The sequence below is a fragment of the Odocoileus virginianus genome, chromosome 23 (assembly GCF_023699985.2).
Source record: "Odocoileus virginianus isolate 20LAN1187 ecotype Illinois chromosome 23, Ovbor_1.2, whole genome shotgun sequence".
In the NCBI taxonomy this organism is placed as follows: domain Eukaryota; kingdom Metazoa; phylum Chordata; class Mammalia; order Artiodactyla; family Cervidae; genus Odocoileus; species Odocoileus virginianus.
This window is the reverse complement of record NC_069696.1, coordinates 34710547-34730635: the sequence shown is the minus strand read 5'-3', so window position 1 is coordinate 34730635 and position 20089 is coordinate 34710547. Positions and strand designations below refer to the sequence as shown.

At 39.4% G+C, this 20089-nt stretch overlaps 1 protein-coding gene across 2 annotated transcripts in view; it reads left to right on the top strand.

Annotated features, from left to right (window-relative positions):
• The window catches only part of TMTC1 (transmembrane O-mannosyltransferase targeting cadherins 1), a 288889-nt gene that overhangs the window by 113038 nt on the left and 155762 nt on the right, over positions 1-20089 (top strand). For both annotated transcript variants that reach the window (XM_070453869.1, XM_070453868.1), the window contains exon 6: positions 18235-18316. In XM_070453869.1, coding sequence (XP_070309970.1) covers positions 18235-18316 — 82 coding nt within the window. The remainder of the gene's footprint in view (positions 1-18234; positions 18317-20089) is intronic.

Sequence of the window (20089 nt, the reverse complement as noted above, 5' to 3'; positions counted from 1 at the left end):
GTCTCTGGATGTTTGTTTCTCTTCTCCTGTGTCAACACTGCTTATGTCCCTGTGAATGGTGTTGTGTTTCCTTAGGCCACTTACTCTGCTGCAGGCCTTTGACCACATTAAGGGCAACGCTGCAGGGAGGTAATCTATTTCAGGAGAAGCTGTGGTCTGCAGGAAGCCCAGGCTGCCAAATGTCTTCCTTGGCCTCTACATGAACTCAGTGCATAGCACCTGCGTGCTTGGGACTTTCTGGATTTACTGCCGTTGTTACAGGTTGCTACAGAGCATGCGCATGAGGATGGGGGAGGAGTGATGAGTAGGCCATGCAAGGCCTTAGATGGAAAGCTGGATTGGAGAAAGTGGCCTTGTTAAGGTCCTCTCCCTACCCTAAATCTAAGCTGCCTGGATCTGTAAAACAGTACCCAGCCTAAACTACTTCCCCAGTTATACAAGCTTGCAAGTGGAACAGAAAAAGACCTGGTTGAGCCAGCCTGTCCTATGTTCTACATGGATGGAACAGTAGAGGAGACACCAAGAAAGAATACTGATGTTCATCACAAGCTAGCCTCTACTATTAGCGATGGTGGCCCTTTTATGTTCTGGGTACTTAGGAAGCAGGTCAGAGTTGAGACTATAGAAAGAGGTGATCTTGCTCCAGATACTAAAGGGGCCTTGGTGACAGGGGTAACACCAGGTAGGCAAGTTTAGGGGAAATGGAGTTGCCTGGGTGAGATCTTTTTGCCCATATGTGTCTGAGCAAAAGGCAAATGGAATCAACATCAATCATATTTAGATATATTCTTCTGCTGTTCAAGTCATCAGGGTTTTATGGTTTCAGTTTAACTTTTCGTTATGCAGATTTCAGACACTCGACTTTGACACTGAGGAGTGTACCAGGGAGAGGAGTAGGGGCTGCTTGGCTGTGTTTTTGGGGAGACCCCATGCCTAGGGCAGGCTGTGTTCACTCCAGTGCCTGTGCAGCAACGTGGGCAGTTCTCCTTTTTGCCCCTCCTGCCTTCCCCTACTCTCCCATCTTTCGTCCCTCTAGATCCAGGTCAGGGTCACCTCTTCCCTGCATCCTCCCTTCCTTTCCCAGTCCATGTTGATTTCTTCATTTTCTGAACTCCTTTAGTCCTTTAGCATGTGAGCTGCTCACTGAGGCTGTGAAGAAAGTACAGGAAGGTTGGTGTAATGATGAGAGGTGGGCTAGAGAATTAGGATGCATAGGTTCAAGCCCCAGTTCTGCTAATTACTGACTTTATGACCTTCAGCAAGTTCATTCACTTTTTTATGCCACAGCTTCCCCATCTATCAATATAAAATGAGAATAGATATAGCACCTGCTTCATAGTTTTTATTTGTTGTTTTTGTATATTTAAAGAGCTAATACATGTGCTTATGACAGTTTCTAGTTATGCACATAAATGTTAGCTGTTATTTAAATGTTGAACATATGTATTTATTTCTTTCATACGTTGATTCTAGTGTTCAATATTTACCTTGTTAAATTGAATATTGCTGGGGAGAGGACTTAAGATGGCAGCATTGAAAGACCCTGAACTCACCTTCTCCCGTGGAAACAGAAAATCTATAAGCACATGTAGAATAATTCCCTCTGAAAGGGACCAGAAAACTTGATGAACAGAGTCTCAATAATAATAAAGGGTGAAAGGACACTTGGATTCTCTGAGGAGCCAGGGATCCAAACTCCACATCAGGTGCCCCAACCCTCTGATTCTGTATAGGAAAGACAAGGCCCCAAACACCTGGCTTTGAAAACCAACTGGGAATACATCCAGGAAAGCCATAGAGCTACAGGGAATGGAAATGTGCTTTGCAGGGGCTTGTATATAGACTTGTCTAATAAAAAACCAGTGTAAAAACACTAAATTTAAAAATGTGTGGGACATAGGTAAGGGCTTCCCCTGTGGCTCCACCTGCAAAGCAGAGACACAGGAGACCTGGGTTTGATCCCTGGGTTGGGAAGATCCCCTGAGGAATGTGATGGTTACCCACTCCAGTATTCTCACCTGAAGAATCCCATTGACAGAGGAGCCTGGCAGGCTACAATCCATAGGTTCACAGTGTCTGACATGGCTGAAGCGACTGATCACACACACACACACCCACACACACCCACACAGACACAGGTGAAAAGAACTCACTTAGTAGGCTTGAAACATCTGCTGGAGAGGAATACTCCCTGAGAACTAAGACAATGGTGGGAATCATTTGTTTGACTTCAGGCTACCTTGCTAATACTGGCATTGGCAGGTACCATTTTGGAAATCACCATCTAACCTGTTAGCGCCAGTGCACAAGCCTTACTAAGAACCCCATCCACCCTTGCACAGCCAAGTCTCATAGTCCACCAGGCCCTGCAAATATTTGGGGAGCCAGCCCTAGCCACCAGCATACCGCAGCAGCAGCCACAGCTCCACCTCAGCTGAAGGACATATCACCCACATAGGGTGATTCCTTCCCATTCCTTGAGTGGGAAGATTTAACGTTTATAAATATATATGCATTCAACCAAAGGATACCATGATGTATAAAGTTAATATTAACAGTCTTAAGGGAGAAATTGAAAGCAATACAGTAGTAGTAGAAGACTTTATAACACTCCATTTACATTAATGAATAGATCATCTGGACAGAAAATCAATAAACATCAAAATAAATGATACACTAAATCTCATTGACTTAACTAGGTATATAGAGAATTTTCCTCCTAAAAACAGCAGAATATAGATGCTTATCAAGTAAATATGGAACATTCTCTAAGAGAGATTACATGCTAGATAACAAAACAAGTCTGAATAAATTCAAGACTGTTGAAATCGTATCAAGCACCTTCTCCAGCTACAATGGTATGAAATTGGAGATCAATCACAAGAAAAAAATGGAAAAAAACACAAATCTGGAGATTAAGCAATGTGCTACTGAATAACCAACAGTTCATCAAAGGCATCAAAGGCAAAATAAGAAACCTAGAGACTAAAGAGAATATAAATTCAACATATTAAAATCTGTGGGATGTAGCAAAAGTGGTTCTGAGAGGAAGGTTCAGAGCAAAAGTTTCTTCAAGAAACAAGAAAAATTCCAAGCAAACAATCTAAATTTATACCTAAAGGAGCTAGAAAAAGAAAAACAAATGAAGGAAATAAAGATCAGAATGGAAGTAAATGAAATAGAGTCTTAAAAAATAGAAAAGATCAATGAAACAGAGAGCTGTTTTTGAAAAAAATGAACCAAATCAATAAGCTATTAGCTAGGTTAACCAAGAAAAAGAGAGTGAGCTCAAATAAATAAAATCAAGAATGAAAGACAAGTTACAACTGATATCACAGAAATACAAAGAGTCATTAAGAGACTACTACAAGCAATTATACACCAACAAACAGGACAAAGTAAAAAAAAAGAATAAATTTCTATAAACATATAGTTTTCTAAGACTGAATCATGAAGAAACAGAAAATCTGAATAGGCCCACTACCTAACAAGGAATTTGAAACAATAATCAAAAAGCTCCTAACAACATATGCCCAGGACCAAATAGCTTCACTGGAAAATTCTATAATATATTTAAAGAAACTTTAATGCTTATTCTTCTCAAACTCTTCCAAAAAGTCGAAAAGGTGGAAAACCTTCCAAATGCATTTTACAGAGCCAGCATTATCCTAATTCCAAAACCAGACAATGACATCATAAAAAAAAGAAAATTACAGGCTAGTATCTTTGATGAACATAGATGGGAAACTCCTCAAGAAAATATTAACAAAGTGAATCTAACAATATATTCAAAGGATCATATACCACGATAAGGTGGGATTTATTCTAAGCAAGCAGGGATCATTCAACATATAGATCAGTCAACATGATATACTACAATAACAAAATGAAGTATAAAATTATATGGTCATCTCATTAGTTGGAAAAAAGCATTTGACAAAATTCAACATCCATTTATGATAAAATCTTTCAACAAAGTGGGTGTAGCGGGAATGTACTTCAACATAATAGAGGCCATATATGACAAACCTATAGCTAATATCATAGTCAACAGTGAAAAGCTGAGAGTGCTTTCTCTAAGATTAGGAACAAAACAAGGATGTCAACTCTTACTGCTTTTATTCAACAAACTATTGGACGTCCTAGTCACAATAGTTATATAACAAAAAAAAATTTAAAAGGCATCCAAATTGGAAAGGAAGAGGTAAATCTGTCACTATTCACAGAGGATGTGAGTTACTAAGTCATTGTCCGACTCTTTTGCACCCCCATGGACTGTGTAGCCCACCAGGCTCCTCTGTCCCTGGGATTTCCCAGGCAAGAAGACTGGAGTGGGTTGCTAGTTCCTTCTCCAGGGGATCTTCCCGACTCAGAAATAGAACCTGTCTCCTGCACTGCAGGCGGATTCTTTACTGCTGAGCCACTGGGGAAGAAAATTCTAGACTGCACCAAAAAACTTTTGGAACTAATAAATGAATTCAGTAAAGCTACAGGATACAAAATCAATGTACAGAAATCTGTTGTTTTCATACACTGACTAATAATGAACTGTGAAAAAGGGAAATTAAGAAAATAATTCTATTTATAATTGCATCAAAAAGAATTAAATATTAGGAATAAATTTAACCAAGGAGATAAAAGACCTGTACACTGAAAGCTATGATACTGATGAAAGAAATTGAGCAAGATACAAAATATGGAAAGATATTTCATGTCCAGGGACTTCAGGAATTAATATTATTAAAGTACCTGTATTACCCAAAACAATCTATAAATTTGGTGCAATTCTTATCAACATTTCAACGGCAAATTTCACAGAACTAGAAAAAAATCATTCTAAAATTTGTATGGAAACACAGAAGACCCCTGTTAGCCAAAATAATGTTGAACAAGAAGAACAATGCTGAAGTTATCACACATCTTGATTTCAACCTATACTACGAAGCTATATTAATCAAAACTGTAAGATACTGGCGCAAATACAGACATAGATCAGTGGAACAGAATTGAGAGTTAAGGAATAAACCCACTCATCCATAGACAATTAATCTACAACAAGGAGCAAAGAACAACATATAGTGGAGAAAGGACAGTCTCTTCAATAAGTGATGTAGGGAAAACTGAACAGTCACATGCAAAAAAAATCAAATTAGACCATTATCTTACACCATGCACAGAAATCAAGTCAAAGTGGATTAAAGACCTGAAGGTAAGACCTGAAACTATAAAATTCCCAGAAGAAAACACAGGCAGTAACTTCATTGATATTGGTCTTAACAATGTTTTATGGATATGATTCCACAGGCAAGATAAAAAATAAACAAAATACAAAATACAAATACAAAATACGAAATAAAACAAAACAAAAAATAAACAGGACTAAATCAAACAGAAAGCCTTTACATAGTGAAAGAAACTATCATAGAAACAAATAGGCAACCTATGGAACAGGAGAAGATAATTGCAAATTATATATTCAATAATCAGTTAATATCCAAGATATATTAGGAACTCATAAAACTCAACAGGAAAGCAAGCAACCCAATTAAAAAATTAGAGAGAGGATCTGAATTGACATCTTACTCAAGATGACCAACAGACACATGGGAAAATCTTCAACATCAATAATTATCAGGTAAATGAAATCAAAATCACAATGAAATATCACCTCCCACCTATTAGAATGACATATCAAAAAGACAAGATATAGCAAAATGTTGAAAAGAATGTGGAGAAAAGGGAGCCCTTGTACATTATTGGTGGTCTGTAAATTGGTGCAGCCATTATACAAAAGAGAATGGAGATTCCTCGAAATAATTAAGAATAGAACTGCTATATGACCCACCTATTCTATTTGTGGATATTTATCTGAATATCACAAAAACACTAAATCAAAAAAATTAATGCACCCTTCTGTTCATTGCAGCATTGTTTACAATAGCCAAAATGTGGGAGCAATCTAAGCTTTCAGCTTAGATTTTAAAAGATTTAGATTTTAAAAGTGTTCAGCTTAGTCATTAAAAAGAATGAAATCCTGCCGTTTGGACCTTCTTGAGGGTATTTTGCTAAGTGAAATAAATCAGATAAATAAAAGACAAAAGTAATGTATGATTTCACTCATGGAATTATTTTAAAAAGAAATGAACAAGCAAAAAATAAAAGCAAGCATAGATACAGAAAACAGATTAATTGTATCAGCCAGAGGAGAGGAGGAGTTGGAGGGTAGGGGAAACAGGTGATGGGGGTCAACTGTATGGTGATGGATGATAACTAGACTTGTAGTGGTGATTACTCTGTAGTGTATACAGATGTTGAACTATAATGCAATACACCTGAAACTTATAAAAATATTGTTGTTGGAATAACTTGTCATTTTTCATAGTTATATAGTTGTAGCAGCTTTTTTGTTAATTTCCTGAATTAATCCGGTATCTTCTGGTATCTTGAATTAACATCCTTTAAAACATGTAATTGATATGTTTGTACTTCTGAGAGTAGCTTTTGAAATTTAAGCATACCCCTGGAAGGTGAAAACAGATTTAGTTGGCAATGACTAAAAGGCAGCAGAGTTGGTGGTAAGGTCACCGGGTGAACTTTCTGAGTCTTCTTGCTTCCTACATGTGGGACCTTGGGACAAGTTACTTGACCATTTCTGCCTTAGTTTCTCCCTGTGAGAGGAAGATATTGAGAGTTTACATCTGATAGGAATGTGCTAAGGGTTATACATGTAAGAACTATGCACAGTGAACTTTCACTACTATTATTGTTGTTAACAGAATGTGTGTTTCTTCAGTTTACCAGGACAGTCCGATAGTAAATACTGCTTTTCACTAGCTTAACTATACTTGATTTATCAGCCCGTTTTTCTTAATTGTTGTTAGTTGCTGAGTCATGTCCTACTCTTGGCAACCCCGTGTATTCTAGCCTGCGGCTCCTCTGTCCATGGGATTTTCCAGGCCAGAATACTGGAGTGGGTTGTCATTTCCTTCTCCAGGGGATCTTCCCAACCCAGGGATGGAACCCAGGTTTCCTGCGTTGCATCTGTTGAGCCACCATATAAGCCCCATTTATCCCAATACAGGGGATAAAACCAGTAAAGTATTATTATTGTTTTTTTTAATCTTTTTCTTAGTGTAAAAGTTTACTTGTGTGTCTGTACAAACATGTATTGCAATTAGCAGTGATTTCATTTCCATGGATTTCTTAAAGACTCCAGTGTGCAGCAAGTTTGAAGGATGGGAATAAGAGACAACCTATAGCAAATGTTGCCTTTCAGCGTCTTTGGAGAGGAGACCACAGGCACAGCTAAGAGACATAGAATCAGGCATCAGCAAAGTCATTTCTGGTTGGATTCACTAGGTCTCAATCTGTAAGATGGGGCCAGTGCAGTCTGTTCTGCCAACTGCATGTGGATCTTTCAAGGATTAAATGCTAGACTGGATTGAAAGACCTTTTGACATAGAAAATGCCATAAAAATATTTAATATGCATCTGATGCAGGGAGGAAGCCAATTCTGATACCATGTTGGATATTGTTTCTTTGACTTGCTTTTCGTTGCTTTTGTACACCTTGTCTGGAGGACCCTGCTCCTCTGCCTGACTGTAAAGTGCCTTTGTTCAGCTGATAGGGAGATAAATTGCCCCAACCTACCTGGTGGCTCAGACAGTAAAGAATCCACCTGCAAGGCCAGAGACCTGGGTCTGATCCTTGGGTTGGGAAGATCCCCTAGAGAAAGAACGACTTACCCACCCCAATATTCTGGCCTGGAGAATTCCATGGACAGAGGAGCCTATCAGGCTACAGTCCATGGGGTAGCAAAGAGTCAGACATGACTGAGTGAATTTCACTTTCTTCACCTGTGAATAGAAGAGATTAATACACCTCTTCCAAAGGCTGGCTGGCCATTCACTTGGAGATGTTTTGCAAGACTGAAGACTCTTTCACTCTACTTCCCCACTGTCTCTCCCTCTCTATTCCGCCTTTTGAATTTAGTTCCTCATTGCTTCTTTCTCTCTGATCTATTAAAGAACCTGACATCCAGACCCCAATGAGTTGGCTGTTTTGAGGCACTAGCCTCATCTTCTCAGTCTGCTAGCTCCCCGATTAAAGTCTCTTTCTTGCCTCAATACCTTGTCTCGGATTTATTGGCCTGTTGTATGGCGAGCGGAGTGAACTTGGACCTGGTTAACACATCTTCTTGTAATAAGTGCTTATTTTGGCAAATTGAATATCCTAGTTAGTAAAAAGATTTTATACCAGCACTACATTAATGACTGATTAACATAAACTTAAAAGTATGTTAAGAAGAAACTGAACACCTAAATCATGTTGCTAAGTGGATGTAACAACACAAGCTTTTCTTATTTATCCTTATGAATGGTCTCCCTGATAATGTGGATTAGATCTTCCCACTTAAATTTGATATCTCAGAAACTTCCAGAATAAATTCTGTCCATCATTTGCCCATTTGGGCTTTTGAGCCCTTTGTTCTTTGTTACAGATCTCAGTGTGGATACAATACCAATGTCACACAATGCTGATGCTCCTCTTCTAGAAATCAGATTAGATCATCTCTGCCTTAAGCCCTACATCTGGTGCTCAGGGCCATCAGGACAAAGCCCAAATCCCATAATGGGATAAGGCCTGTAGTGATGTGGTCCTGTTGCTGGTGAATTTGAGGTTCTTTCTTCACTGTGAAAGAATTCAGAGATGAAGTAGAGTGGTTAAGAAAGTAAAGTGAAAGTTTATTTAAACAACGATACACTCTTAGAGGGGGCTTCCCAGGTGGCTCAATGGTAAAGAATCTGCCTGCCAGAGCAGGAAACACAAGAGACTCAAGTTCGATCCCTGGGTAAGGAAGATCTCCTGGAATAGGAAATGGCAACCCACTCCAGTATTCTTGCCTGGAGAATCCCGTGGACAGAAGAGCTGGCAGGCTACAGTCCATGGGTCACAAAGAGTTGGACGCAACTGAGCAAGTGGGCACACATTCACATGCTCTCAGGGAGAGCTGGCAGGCAGGTGAGGAACTGCTGCTCTGGGTTTCTTTGGCAAGCATGTTATGAGGGGTGTACAAAAGAAGGGATGGGGAAGGAGTTCATTCACTGGGGAAGGAGTGTCATTCCTAGGCCTCTGTAGATGCGTGTTTCACCTTTTTGCCTCACCCAGTTCACTCTTGCTCTTCCTCACATGTCAATTTCATTGTGCCTCCCTTGGGGCATCCTTATCTCCCTCTCTGTTTCTGCTTGCTGCTTCTTCCTGTGGAGTTGGCTGATGGTATCATACCTTCTCAGTCCTGTTCACCTTCTTCTTGTAGCCATTTCTTCTCATTTAGAGTTTCTGAATCAGTCCAATGAATATGGAGTTTGCATTTTGACCTGTGGCAATCACTACATACATTAACCTTTAAATAGATACTTCTTCAAAGATCTCTCAAGAATTATTCACTGCCTCAGACTGTTCATTGGTATGAAAAACCTTTATTGTAGGTTTCATTGTAGATCTGTACAAACGGATGAAGGCATTGAAGTTTGTAAACTTTATCATTTTTAATTAATTAGAAGTCATTTTGCTGTTAACATGCAGAAATGTTGTTTAATAAATGATTTATGTTGTAAGTGTGCTGAATAAGCAGCTCCAGTTTATGTTTAGGCCTTTTCAAGTAGTGGGTGCTGTGGATTTGGGTTTGGGTATCACATCTGCTCCAAAATCACTGCAGATGGTGACTGCAGACATGAAATTACAAGATGCTTCCTCCTTGGAAGAAAAGCTATCACCAACCTAGACAGCATATTGAAAAGCAGAGACATTACTTTGCCAACAAAGTTCCTTCTAGTCAAAGCTATGGTTTTTCCAGTAGTCATGTATGGATGTGAGAGCTGGACCATCAAGAAGGCTGAGTGCCAAAGAATTGATGCTTTTGAACTGTGGTGTTGGAGAAGACTCTTGAGAGTCCCTTGGTCTGCAAGGGGATCAAATCAGTGAGTCCTTAAGGAAATTAGTCCTGAATGTTCTTTGGAAGGACTGATGCTGAATCCAAAGCTCCATTAGTTTGGCCACTTGATGCGAAGAGCCAACTCATTAGAAAAGACCCTGATGCTGGGAAAGATTGAAGGCAGGAAGAGAAGGGGGTGACAGAGGACAGGATGGTTTGATGGCATCACTAACTCAATGGACATGAGCTTGAGCAAGCTCCAAGAGATGGTGAAGGACAGGGAAGTCTGGCGTGCTGCAGTCTGTGGGGTAGCAACGAGTTGGACGCAACTGAGCAACAACAACTCACCTCTGCCACTTGCCAGCTTTGAGATCTGGAGTGAGTACTTCCTTCAGCCTCACTCACAAGATGGGGACAAGTTTGGATTCACAGACTGGTATGCAGATTAAATGAAATGATAAAGTCACTTAGCACAGTGACTGACATATATTAAATGCATTATGTATCTCCTATTTTTAATGTGTATGCACACATGCCAAGTTGCTTCAGTTGTGTCCAACTCTGTCAGACCCTATGGAATGTACCCTACCAGGTTCTGCGGGCTCTTTACCACTCATGCCACCTGCGAAGCCCATTTTTAATGAATTGAAACTAACATGGAACTTAGACAACAAGCAAGAGTGATAATCACCAAAACTGAATTTTTGCTTTATATGTAGAAAGAATAAGAATTGGTTCCTCTGACTAAATTCATTGCAGCAGCAATATAAATTAGCCCCTCTGACTAAATTAATGAAGCCTAAACTCATTGACCTTTGACCCTGAAGGGATGTGACCTTTGGCAAGTCAGATAACATTTCTGGGCTTCTTTTTATTCACCTGTGAAACTACTTGAACTGTTTTGATCCCTTTCAATTCTATCTTTGATTTTCAGAATGGTTAAGAGAACTGAAATCATATCCCTCTTTCCTTTCTCTGTCGGTATTTCCACTGTTCTGTGTGTGATAATCTAAGTAAATATTTCTTTGTAAGTAGCATGCTGAACTAAGAGTTTAAAACTTCAAGAAGAAATTTTACCACAGGTATTGGGGTATTGAAAGTCAATTTGGGCTTCTGAGTAGATTGAACTTAGAAATTATTCATTGTCTTAAAATAGCTCCTTCTCTTTAGAATCTGCATTTGAAAAACAAAGAAAATACCAAAAGATAGTTCTGCTCCTCTATAGAATGCCATTGGTTATTGATGTATAGAGGAGGCAATTTATGGGTTCAGAGAAAGTACATCAAAGAGAGAGACTAAAGGCTGCTTAAATTTCTTTTGTTGTTTTTGTTAATTTTTTCATCTTTTCTAGTGTGAGCAAAGTCTTTGTGACTTTGGTCAAATGTGAGATCTTTTCTCTCTCTGTTTCAAAGAGAATCAGGATTTCTAAACTCCTGAAAATCTCTGGATTCAAATTCATTTTCTTTCTTTCTGCTTTTGGTCATATTATATGACTGTGGAAAATTCTTAAAGAGATGGGAATGCCAGACCACTTTGCCTGCCTCCTGAGAAACCTGTATGCAGGTCAAGAAACAACAGTTAGAATACCATACATGGAACAATGGACTGGTTCCAAATTGGGAAAGGAGTACTTTAAGCTGTATATTGTCACCCTGTTTATTTAAATTATATGCAGAGTACATCATGCAAAATGCTGGGCTGGATGAAGCACAAGCTGGAATCAAGATTGCCAGAAGTACCAATAACCTCAGACATGCAGATGACACTACCCTTATGGTAAAAGGGGAAGAGGAACTAGAGAAAGTGAAAGAGGAGAGTGAAAAAGTTGGCTTAAAACTCACCATTCAAAAAACTAAGATCACGGCCTCCAGTCCCATCACTTTGTGGCAGATATATAGAGAAACAATGGAAACAGTGAGAGACTTTATTTTGGGGGGCTCCAAAATCACTGCAGATGGTGACTGCAGCCATGAAATTGAAAGATGCTTGCTCCTTGGAAGAAAAGCCATGACCAACCTAGACAGCATATTAAAAAACAGATTTTGCTTTGCTGATAAAGGTCCATCTAGTCAAAGCTATGGTTTTTCCAGTAGTCATATATGGATGTGAGAGTTGGACCATAAAGAAAGCTGAGCACTGAAGAGTTGATGTTTTTGAACTGTGGTGTTGGAGAAGACTCTTGAAAGTTCCTTGGATTACAAGGCAATCAAACCAGTCAGTACTAAAGGAAATCAATCCTGATTGTTCATTGGAAGGACTGTTGTTGAAGCTGAAGCTCCAATACTTTGGGCACCTGATGAGAAGAACTGACTCTTTGGAAAAGATCTTGATGCTAGGAAAGATTGAAGGCAGGAAGAGAAGGGGACGACAGAGGATGAGATGGTTGGATGGCATCACCAACTTGATGGACATGAGCTTGAGCAAGTTCTGGGCATTGGTGATGAACAGGGAAGCCTGGTGTGCTGCAGTCTGTGGAGTCGCAAAGAGTTGGACACGACTGAGCAACTGAACTGACTGATTGACAAATCTTTTTCATTACCTTGAAGGAGCAAAGAGAGATTAAGTTAGTATGACAGGTGTTACTGAAGTAATTTTGTTTATAGTTTTTAAATAATTTATTGGTACATTATTAAATGGTAATAACTTGTAGCTGAGATGTTTGCCACTGCAGCTGTTGTTTAGGCAAAAAATTAGGAGGTTTTTGAGAAGAACCAGAAAATCTAATGTAATATTCTTATGTAAACCACCAGGACTCTTTCAGCTTGCTGTCTACATCCCAAGCTGTGAGTTTTTATTTTGTATCCAGTCTAATACTTGAGGGTAAGAAAAATACAGACAAAGAAAAGAGGTTGAGTGGAGGCATATATTTAAAATTTTATTTGAGTCCATGAGCATTTATTGATCATCTTGCTATGATATATCAGCTATCTATTAACACAATAATTCTATGTTAACAAAGTTCAATGACTTAAAATAATAAGCATTCATTTTACCCTCAAGTTTATGGATTGGTTACTTTGTTACCAAACTCAGATCTGGATACAAGGAATGAGTGCTGTTAGAAGGGAAATAGTTGCTCTGATCAAACAACTGGCAATCTGGAAGAAAGGTGGACTAGTGTCCCAAAACCATCTATGAAGTTTCTGTGTGGCTATGAAAGACTTTCAAGGGAAAAAGGGGAAGTAATCTCAGTTGATCATTGAGACAGGTGGTTAGAGTCATCACCATCCCCCACTGTGTGCAGGCTTGTCCACTCGTGTGATCTTTTTATTTTATTTTTTTTCCATTTATTTTTATTAGTTGGAGGCTAATTACTTTACAATATTGTAGTGGTTTTTGCATACTTGACATGAATCAGCCATGGATTTACATGTATTCCCCATCCCAATCCCCCCTATGATCTTTTTTTAGATGCTATCTTATTCTCACAGTTTATTTGTGAGAGTCCTGAAGGGGAGGCTGGGGAAGAGATCTGTCATCTGTTAGTTACATATTATTCATTTCTATTTCTTTGATCTAAGGAAAGAACCAACAGATTAGGCAAAGTATTCTGTGATCAAAAATTTGAAAGGTGTTTTAGGGCCAGAGTTTAGTTAAAATATAGCTTTGCTAAAGTGACAAGACAAAAGGACCTCCTGCAGACAGATATTTCCTGCAAAGAGCCCTTTCCTAAAAAAAAAAAAAAGCCTCTCACAGCTTTGGATGGCTGGTTGTCCTGGCCTCAGCTGAGATCTCTCAGTGGGATTTGAGGACTGAGTAACTATGGAGGGTAACTTCAGGAAGAAGACCCATTTAGCTATGAATATTTGAACATGATTAACTAGGGAGGTAGATGTTAGTAGTTAGTAAGTTTGCAGTCGGAAAAATTAGGGCGTGGGGAGCACAGTTTAGAACATTTATTTTGGATAGTTTTGATCTTTTGCTTTTATTTTCCTAATATCAGAAATTGTTAAAAATACAGAACTTGATAATGCTACTACCCCTGACTAATGTTAATGTATTTTTTTAATGTGCAACAGCAAATTATCAAAGGTCTACCTAAAAGTGAAGCAATCATCTTTTTGCCCCACCTTAATATTTGTTTCACTTTTATCACTTGGTGTTCCTTTTAAAATTTTTCAGTAATTTTTCTGTTTTTCTTTAGTTGTCATCTTTGATGTCATCTGTTGGTGAGAACATCCAAGGATCATAGTATTTTAGACCTGAAAGGGACCTTGAAACCATTTAGTCAACTATCACTGATGTAGGAAGGAAATGAAACCCCTGTAGATTTGTACCAACTACTTTGCCAACAAAGGTCCGTCTGGTCAAGGCTATGGTTTTTCCAGTGGTCATGTATGGATGTGAGAGTTGGACTGTGAAGAAAGCTGAGTGCCAAAAAATTGATGCTTTTGAACTGTGGTGTTGGAGAAGACTCTTGAGAGTCCCTTGGACTGCAAGGAGATCCAGCCAGTCCATCCTGAAGGAGATCAGTCCTGGGTGTTCATTGGAAGGACTGATGCTGAAGCTGAAACTCCAATACTTTGGCCACCTCATGTGAAGAGTTGACTCATTGGAAAAGACCCTGATGTTGGGAGGGATTGGGAGCAGGAGGAGAAGGGGCCGACAGAGGATGAAATGGCTGGATGGCATCACTGACTCGATGGGCATGAGTTTGAGTAAACTCCGGGATTTGGTGATGGACAGGGAGGCCTGGCATGCTGTGATTCATGGGGTCGCAAAGAGTCGGACGTGACTGAGTGACTGAACTGAACTGAATGTGAGAGATTAGCTGGATGCACAGGGATAGAATCTTGGACTCTTGCTTCTATTTTAGTGGTTTCCTCAGTGGTTCAGTTTTGTTGTTGGCATGTTCTCTGGCTTTGCAGGGAAAATAGTGGAGAATTTAAGTGAAGTTGAAAATTATCAATGATGACATTTGCATAGTTCTTTGTGTTTGTAAGGTACACTCAGCTATATTAGCCTGTGATTGAAATGAGTAGCTGAGGTAATCTGATATTATGGTTAAGTATTAGTTCTAATTTTTCAGTATCTTCCTCTATTGAAAAGGAGTTATAATGTTCTTCCTCAAGGAATTGTTGAAATTACAAAGAAATTGTAAAGGGATTAGTACATTTATTTCACTTATATTTGTGTCTGACATATTTTTTACTATTTTTACTATTGCTACTATTTGTTGTAGTTTGGTTCTAATTCACAGGTGTTGTGGACTAAGGAGGAAAAATTCTACTCCAATTTTTATAGTAGGAAGGAGAGGGAAAGGAGTTGCAGAAAATTCAGCTCTCTGTATGAACTTAGGAATCTCAGCCTCTGACCTAGTGTTTACCAAAAAGGAGGACCATGTCATTTTGGCTCATTTTCTCGTTTAGTTTTGGTCAACAGCTGGAAACGGAGGTCTTGAAAGGTCATTTTTTTCCAACTACTGTCCTCTGTATCATCCTAGGCTTTGTTACATTTTAAGAGTAAATTATTTGGTACTTTTTTACGGAAATAAGAGTTTTTCATGGAGGAAGAATTTCCAAACAAAGGGCTCTTTTAAATATATCTCACTGAACTAGCCATCATATTGAGCTTTCAGTGAAACAAAATACCAATTACCTAAGTTTGACTTCTAAAACCCTATGATTTGTTTTATAGAGAGGAAACCGCTCCTAATTTTTCCACTGTGTTAAAATAAACAAGCAACAGGGGGAACCTGAGAAGTGTAGTTTCTAAAAACAGGCCAATCCAAGAAGGGCTTTTTATCCAGATGTGTTGCCACTCCAGCCCTTTTCCTTCCCACACTGCCATTCCCTTTGTCTTCCTGTTGCCAATTATCCACATCCCGTCAAGGAATAGTGGAAATGTCCACGGTTGGTCTTTGTTGAATTGGTCCGAAAATGATAGTGATGGTAAAGGCAAAACTAAGGAAAGGCCCAGAGCAGTGTTTTAACCGTTTTGGAATCACAGACCTGAGCTGACACTGAAGATCAAAGCCAAGGACTTTGCTTCAGAGAAATGCACAGATGCAAACATACATGAAATCTCGTGTACAGTTTTAGGAGGTGATGGACTCTCTCAAGCCCATTTTAGGGTGGAAGAGATCACCAATGTCATGAAAGCTGACAGTATCCCTGACCTTCCTCCTCGCCGACTCTCTCTTGAGGGCTAAGGGAAAACAAAGGATTCAAACGTCATGCTTGGGGGTGCATCCAGTCCAAAGCTTGCTAAAAGGTGACTGTGAATTGCTTTTTGGAAAAAGAAAGGGAAAGCAGAAAGGAAGGGATCTGCCTTGGAGTGATACTGTTTTCTCCTTACAGAGCCACTTGAACACATTTAGCTGTTACAAAATGGGAAGCACATGTATTTAGTAAGGAGTTCAAGTTAGACATTTTTGTGTGAGATACTGACCAACCTAGATAGCATATTAAAAAGCAGAGACATTACTTTGCCAACAAAGGTCCATCTAGTCAAGGCTGGTTTTTCCAGTGGTCATGTATGGATGTGAGAGTTGGACTGTGAAGAAAGCTGAGCGCCGAAGAATTGATGCTTTTGTTTAGTTTTGTTTTGTTTTTGAATTTTTTTTTTTTTTTGAATTTTGTTTTGAATTGATGCTTTTGAACTGTGGTGTTGGAGAAGACTCTTGAGAGTCCCTTGGACTGCAAGGAGATCCAGCCAGTCCATCCTATAAGGAGATCAGTCCTGGGTGTTCACTGGAAGGACTGATGCTGAAACTGAAACTCCAGTACTTTGGCCACCTCATGCGAAGAGTTGACTCATTGGAAAAGACCCTGATGCTGGGAGGGATTGGGGGCAGGAGGAGAAGGGGCCGACAGAGGATGAGATGGCTGGATGGCATCACTGACTCGATGGACATGAGTTTGAGTAAACTCTGGGAGTTGGTGATGGACAGGAAGGCCTGGCCTGCTACGATTCATGGGGTCTCAAAGAGTTGAACATGACTGAGCAACTGAACTGACTGACTGACTGAACCCACTCAGGTCTCACAAACAAAGCTTTCTTTTTGTAGAACATCCTTACTGTGTGAAGATAACACATTCATATACAGATTTTAAGAAATTCTTGAGGAGGATACCTTTGAGGAAAAATTAGACTAAAAGAAGTAAAAGCAAAAAGTGAAAAAGGGCCAGAGAAATAAAGATGAGGTGGGGAAATGTTTGCTGGATTATGCGGTTTGATTTTTTCCCTACAGTTTGTATTTTAAAATGCAGAAATTTGTCTGCAGGTGAAAAGGACTTGTTTTAAGTTTTTCTGTGGAAGTTTGTTGACAGCTTCCTCTTGCTTCCCTGTGATCATCTTTATTAAAATCAGCCAATCACATGTCTTCTGTGTGGACATTTAGTGCTTCCACTTTGTACAAGTGGCAGATGCAGGCTCCACACAAGTTGCTGCCCCAAAGAAGTGGCATTCTCATTACCTGGTTTGTTTCTAAGGGTCTTAGGCACATGAAGTAATTTTCCGTTGCATATTCATGAGGTCTGATCTGACCGCTGATGTTCATAACTTTGTTTTTCTCTTGTTGTTGTTCAGTCACTCGGTCCTGTCTGACTCTTTTGCAGCCCCATGGACTGTAGCCTGCCAGGCTCCTCTGTCCATGGGATTTCCAGGCAAGAATACTGGAGTGGGTTGCCATGCCCTCCTCCAGCGGATCTTCCTGAGCCAGGGATTGAACCTGCATCTCCTGCATTGCCAGGCGGATTCTTTACTACTGAGCCACTGGGAAAGCCCAATAACTTTGTTACTTTGGATAAGTTACTTAATCTCTTACAACCTTAGCATCTTTTTTTAGAGGTAAAACATTTGTGAGATGTTTTGTGGGTGAAAGACACTGTCCGTCTCAAGTTACATTCAATAGGCAAATGAACTCTTGTTTTGTTTAGGATCATCCCTGTGACTAGGGTCATCATATATTAATAGTTGCCAGAATGCTTCTGTTACTTGGGGTTAAATAGGATAGTAATATTTATAGCTAACTGTACTAGGTTGTATTCCCTGTATTATTGTACAGCTTATTATTCTTCACAACTTTCCTGTGAAGTAGACACTACTCTTATCCCCTCTTTTATAAATGAAAAAAACAGATGTGCAAAGGGATTAAAAAAAAAAAACTTGTCCAAAATCTTCCAGACAGAAACAGAGCTGGGGATTGAAACCTGCGTGGTCTGTTCCAGAAACCATTCTCTTAGCAGCTATCTTTTCCAACTTTCTTTTGAGCTAGAACCTATTCACATTGAAAAGAAAATGTTACATATAGTGAACTCTGACACTTATTTAATATGCTTTTTCTTTTCTGTTTCAGGTATCTGACAGCAAGCAGCAATAGAAATTTCCTGCTTACCATGAGGCCCTTCTTAAAAAGGGCCACTTTGGTCATAAGTTATGTAAGTACATATATGCTTTTAAAATATCTAATAAGAAATATTTTACTTTGACTCAGAGACATGATCCAGATTGTTTAATAGAATCAGCAATCGAGCCTAACAATATGATCTTAAGATCAAACAGTTTACATATCATAAATGTTACAAGGCCTTGGAATGTACGTATGGAAGCATTCTAGGGATATGTGAGTTCAGTGACACCAACAGCATGAACTGTACCTTGTGAGTCCTTTTTAGGATGCTGGTGCTGAGCTGTTTCTGCAACACAAACCTGGCTGTATCAATTATCTGTTCCTGCATTACAAAACACCCAAAATGTAGTGGCTTAAAACAAAACCACCACATTAGCTTCCCTAAATGCTTTAGTTTGGGTCACATCCAGCTGGCTGGTTCTTCTATGTTTTTGGCTGGAATTACTCAAGCAAGTTTGTGCAGTTATGAGTCAGAGCAGGTAACCTCTCTGTGATAACTCATCCTCTTAGGCCTCTCTCTGTGGCTGCTCTCTCTAATTGGATGGACAGAATCTTTTTACAACCTGACAACTGGATTCTAGAACAAACTAAATGTTGCAAGACCTGTGAAATTTCCACTAGATCCTTTTGTTCAGTGCAAGTCACAAGACCAGATTTAAAGGAAGGCGAAGTTGACTCCACTCTTGGTAGGAAGAGCAAACAGAAGGTGCATACACAAAAGATAGGGGTTCTTGGTCCTGATCTTCAGTGACTATCACATTGGTCATTTTCTTACACAGTTGAATGCCTCTATTCAAAGAAACTAGGAGATCAGTCTCTTATGCTGTTGCTGTTTTTCATAAATTCTAAGTCCAGAATTATAACAGTTTGATTGGAAACTTATGAAAATATTTTTAAATTGTAATATTAACAATTAATGATATTTTAAATCAACATTAAGGCACGTTTAAGCACTGCAGATGGTGACTGCAGCCATGAAATTAAAAGACACTTGCTCCTTGGAAGAAAACCTATAACCAACCTAAACAGCATATTAAAAAGCAGAGCCATTACTTTGTCAACAAAGGTCCATCTAGTCAAAGCTATGGTTTTTCCAGTAGTCATGTATGGATGTGAGAGTTGGACTATAAAGAAAGCTGAGCACCAAAGAATTGATGCTTTTGAACTGTGGTGTTGGAGGAGACTCTTGAGAGTCCCTTGGACTGCAAGGAGATCCAACCAGTCCATCCTAAAGGAAATCAGTCCTGAATATTCATTGGAAGGACTGATGCTGAAGCTGAAACTCCAATACTTTGGCCACCTGATGAGAACTGACTCAATGGAAAAGACCCTGTTGCTGGGAAAGATTGAAGGCAGGAGGAGAAGGGGACGATAGAGGATGAGATGGTTGGATGGCATCACTGATGTGATGGACATGAGTTTGAGTAGGCTCTCGGAGTTGGTGAAGGACAAGGAAGCCTGGCATGCTGCAGTCCATAGGGTAGCAAAGAGTTGGACACAACTGAGCAACTGAACTCAACTGAACTGAAGCAAGAAGGTGTGCAAAAACTGAATGAGATGGAGAGCTTTGACTGGACAATTTCAGCACAAGGGGCAGATTTCTCTAAAGAATGCCCCAGTATCTTTGCATAGAATAAAGACAATTCAACTTTCATTTCAGAAGTGATTTATATTCTTTGTGTTGTTTGGGAATGCAAGAACTTGACAGTACTGCTGTGATGCCCTGTACTTCCTTCTATAGAACAGTTATTTCATTTAGGCCGTTAACGGAGAGGTAAAAAGCTTTTCATAAGTCTCTTGA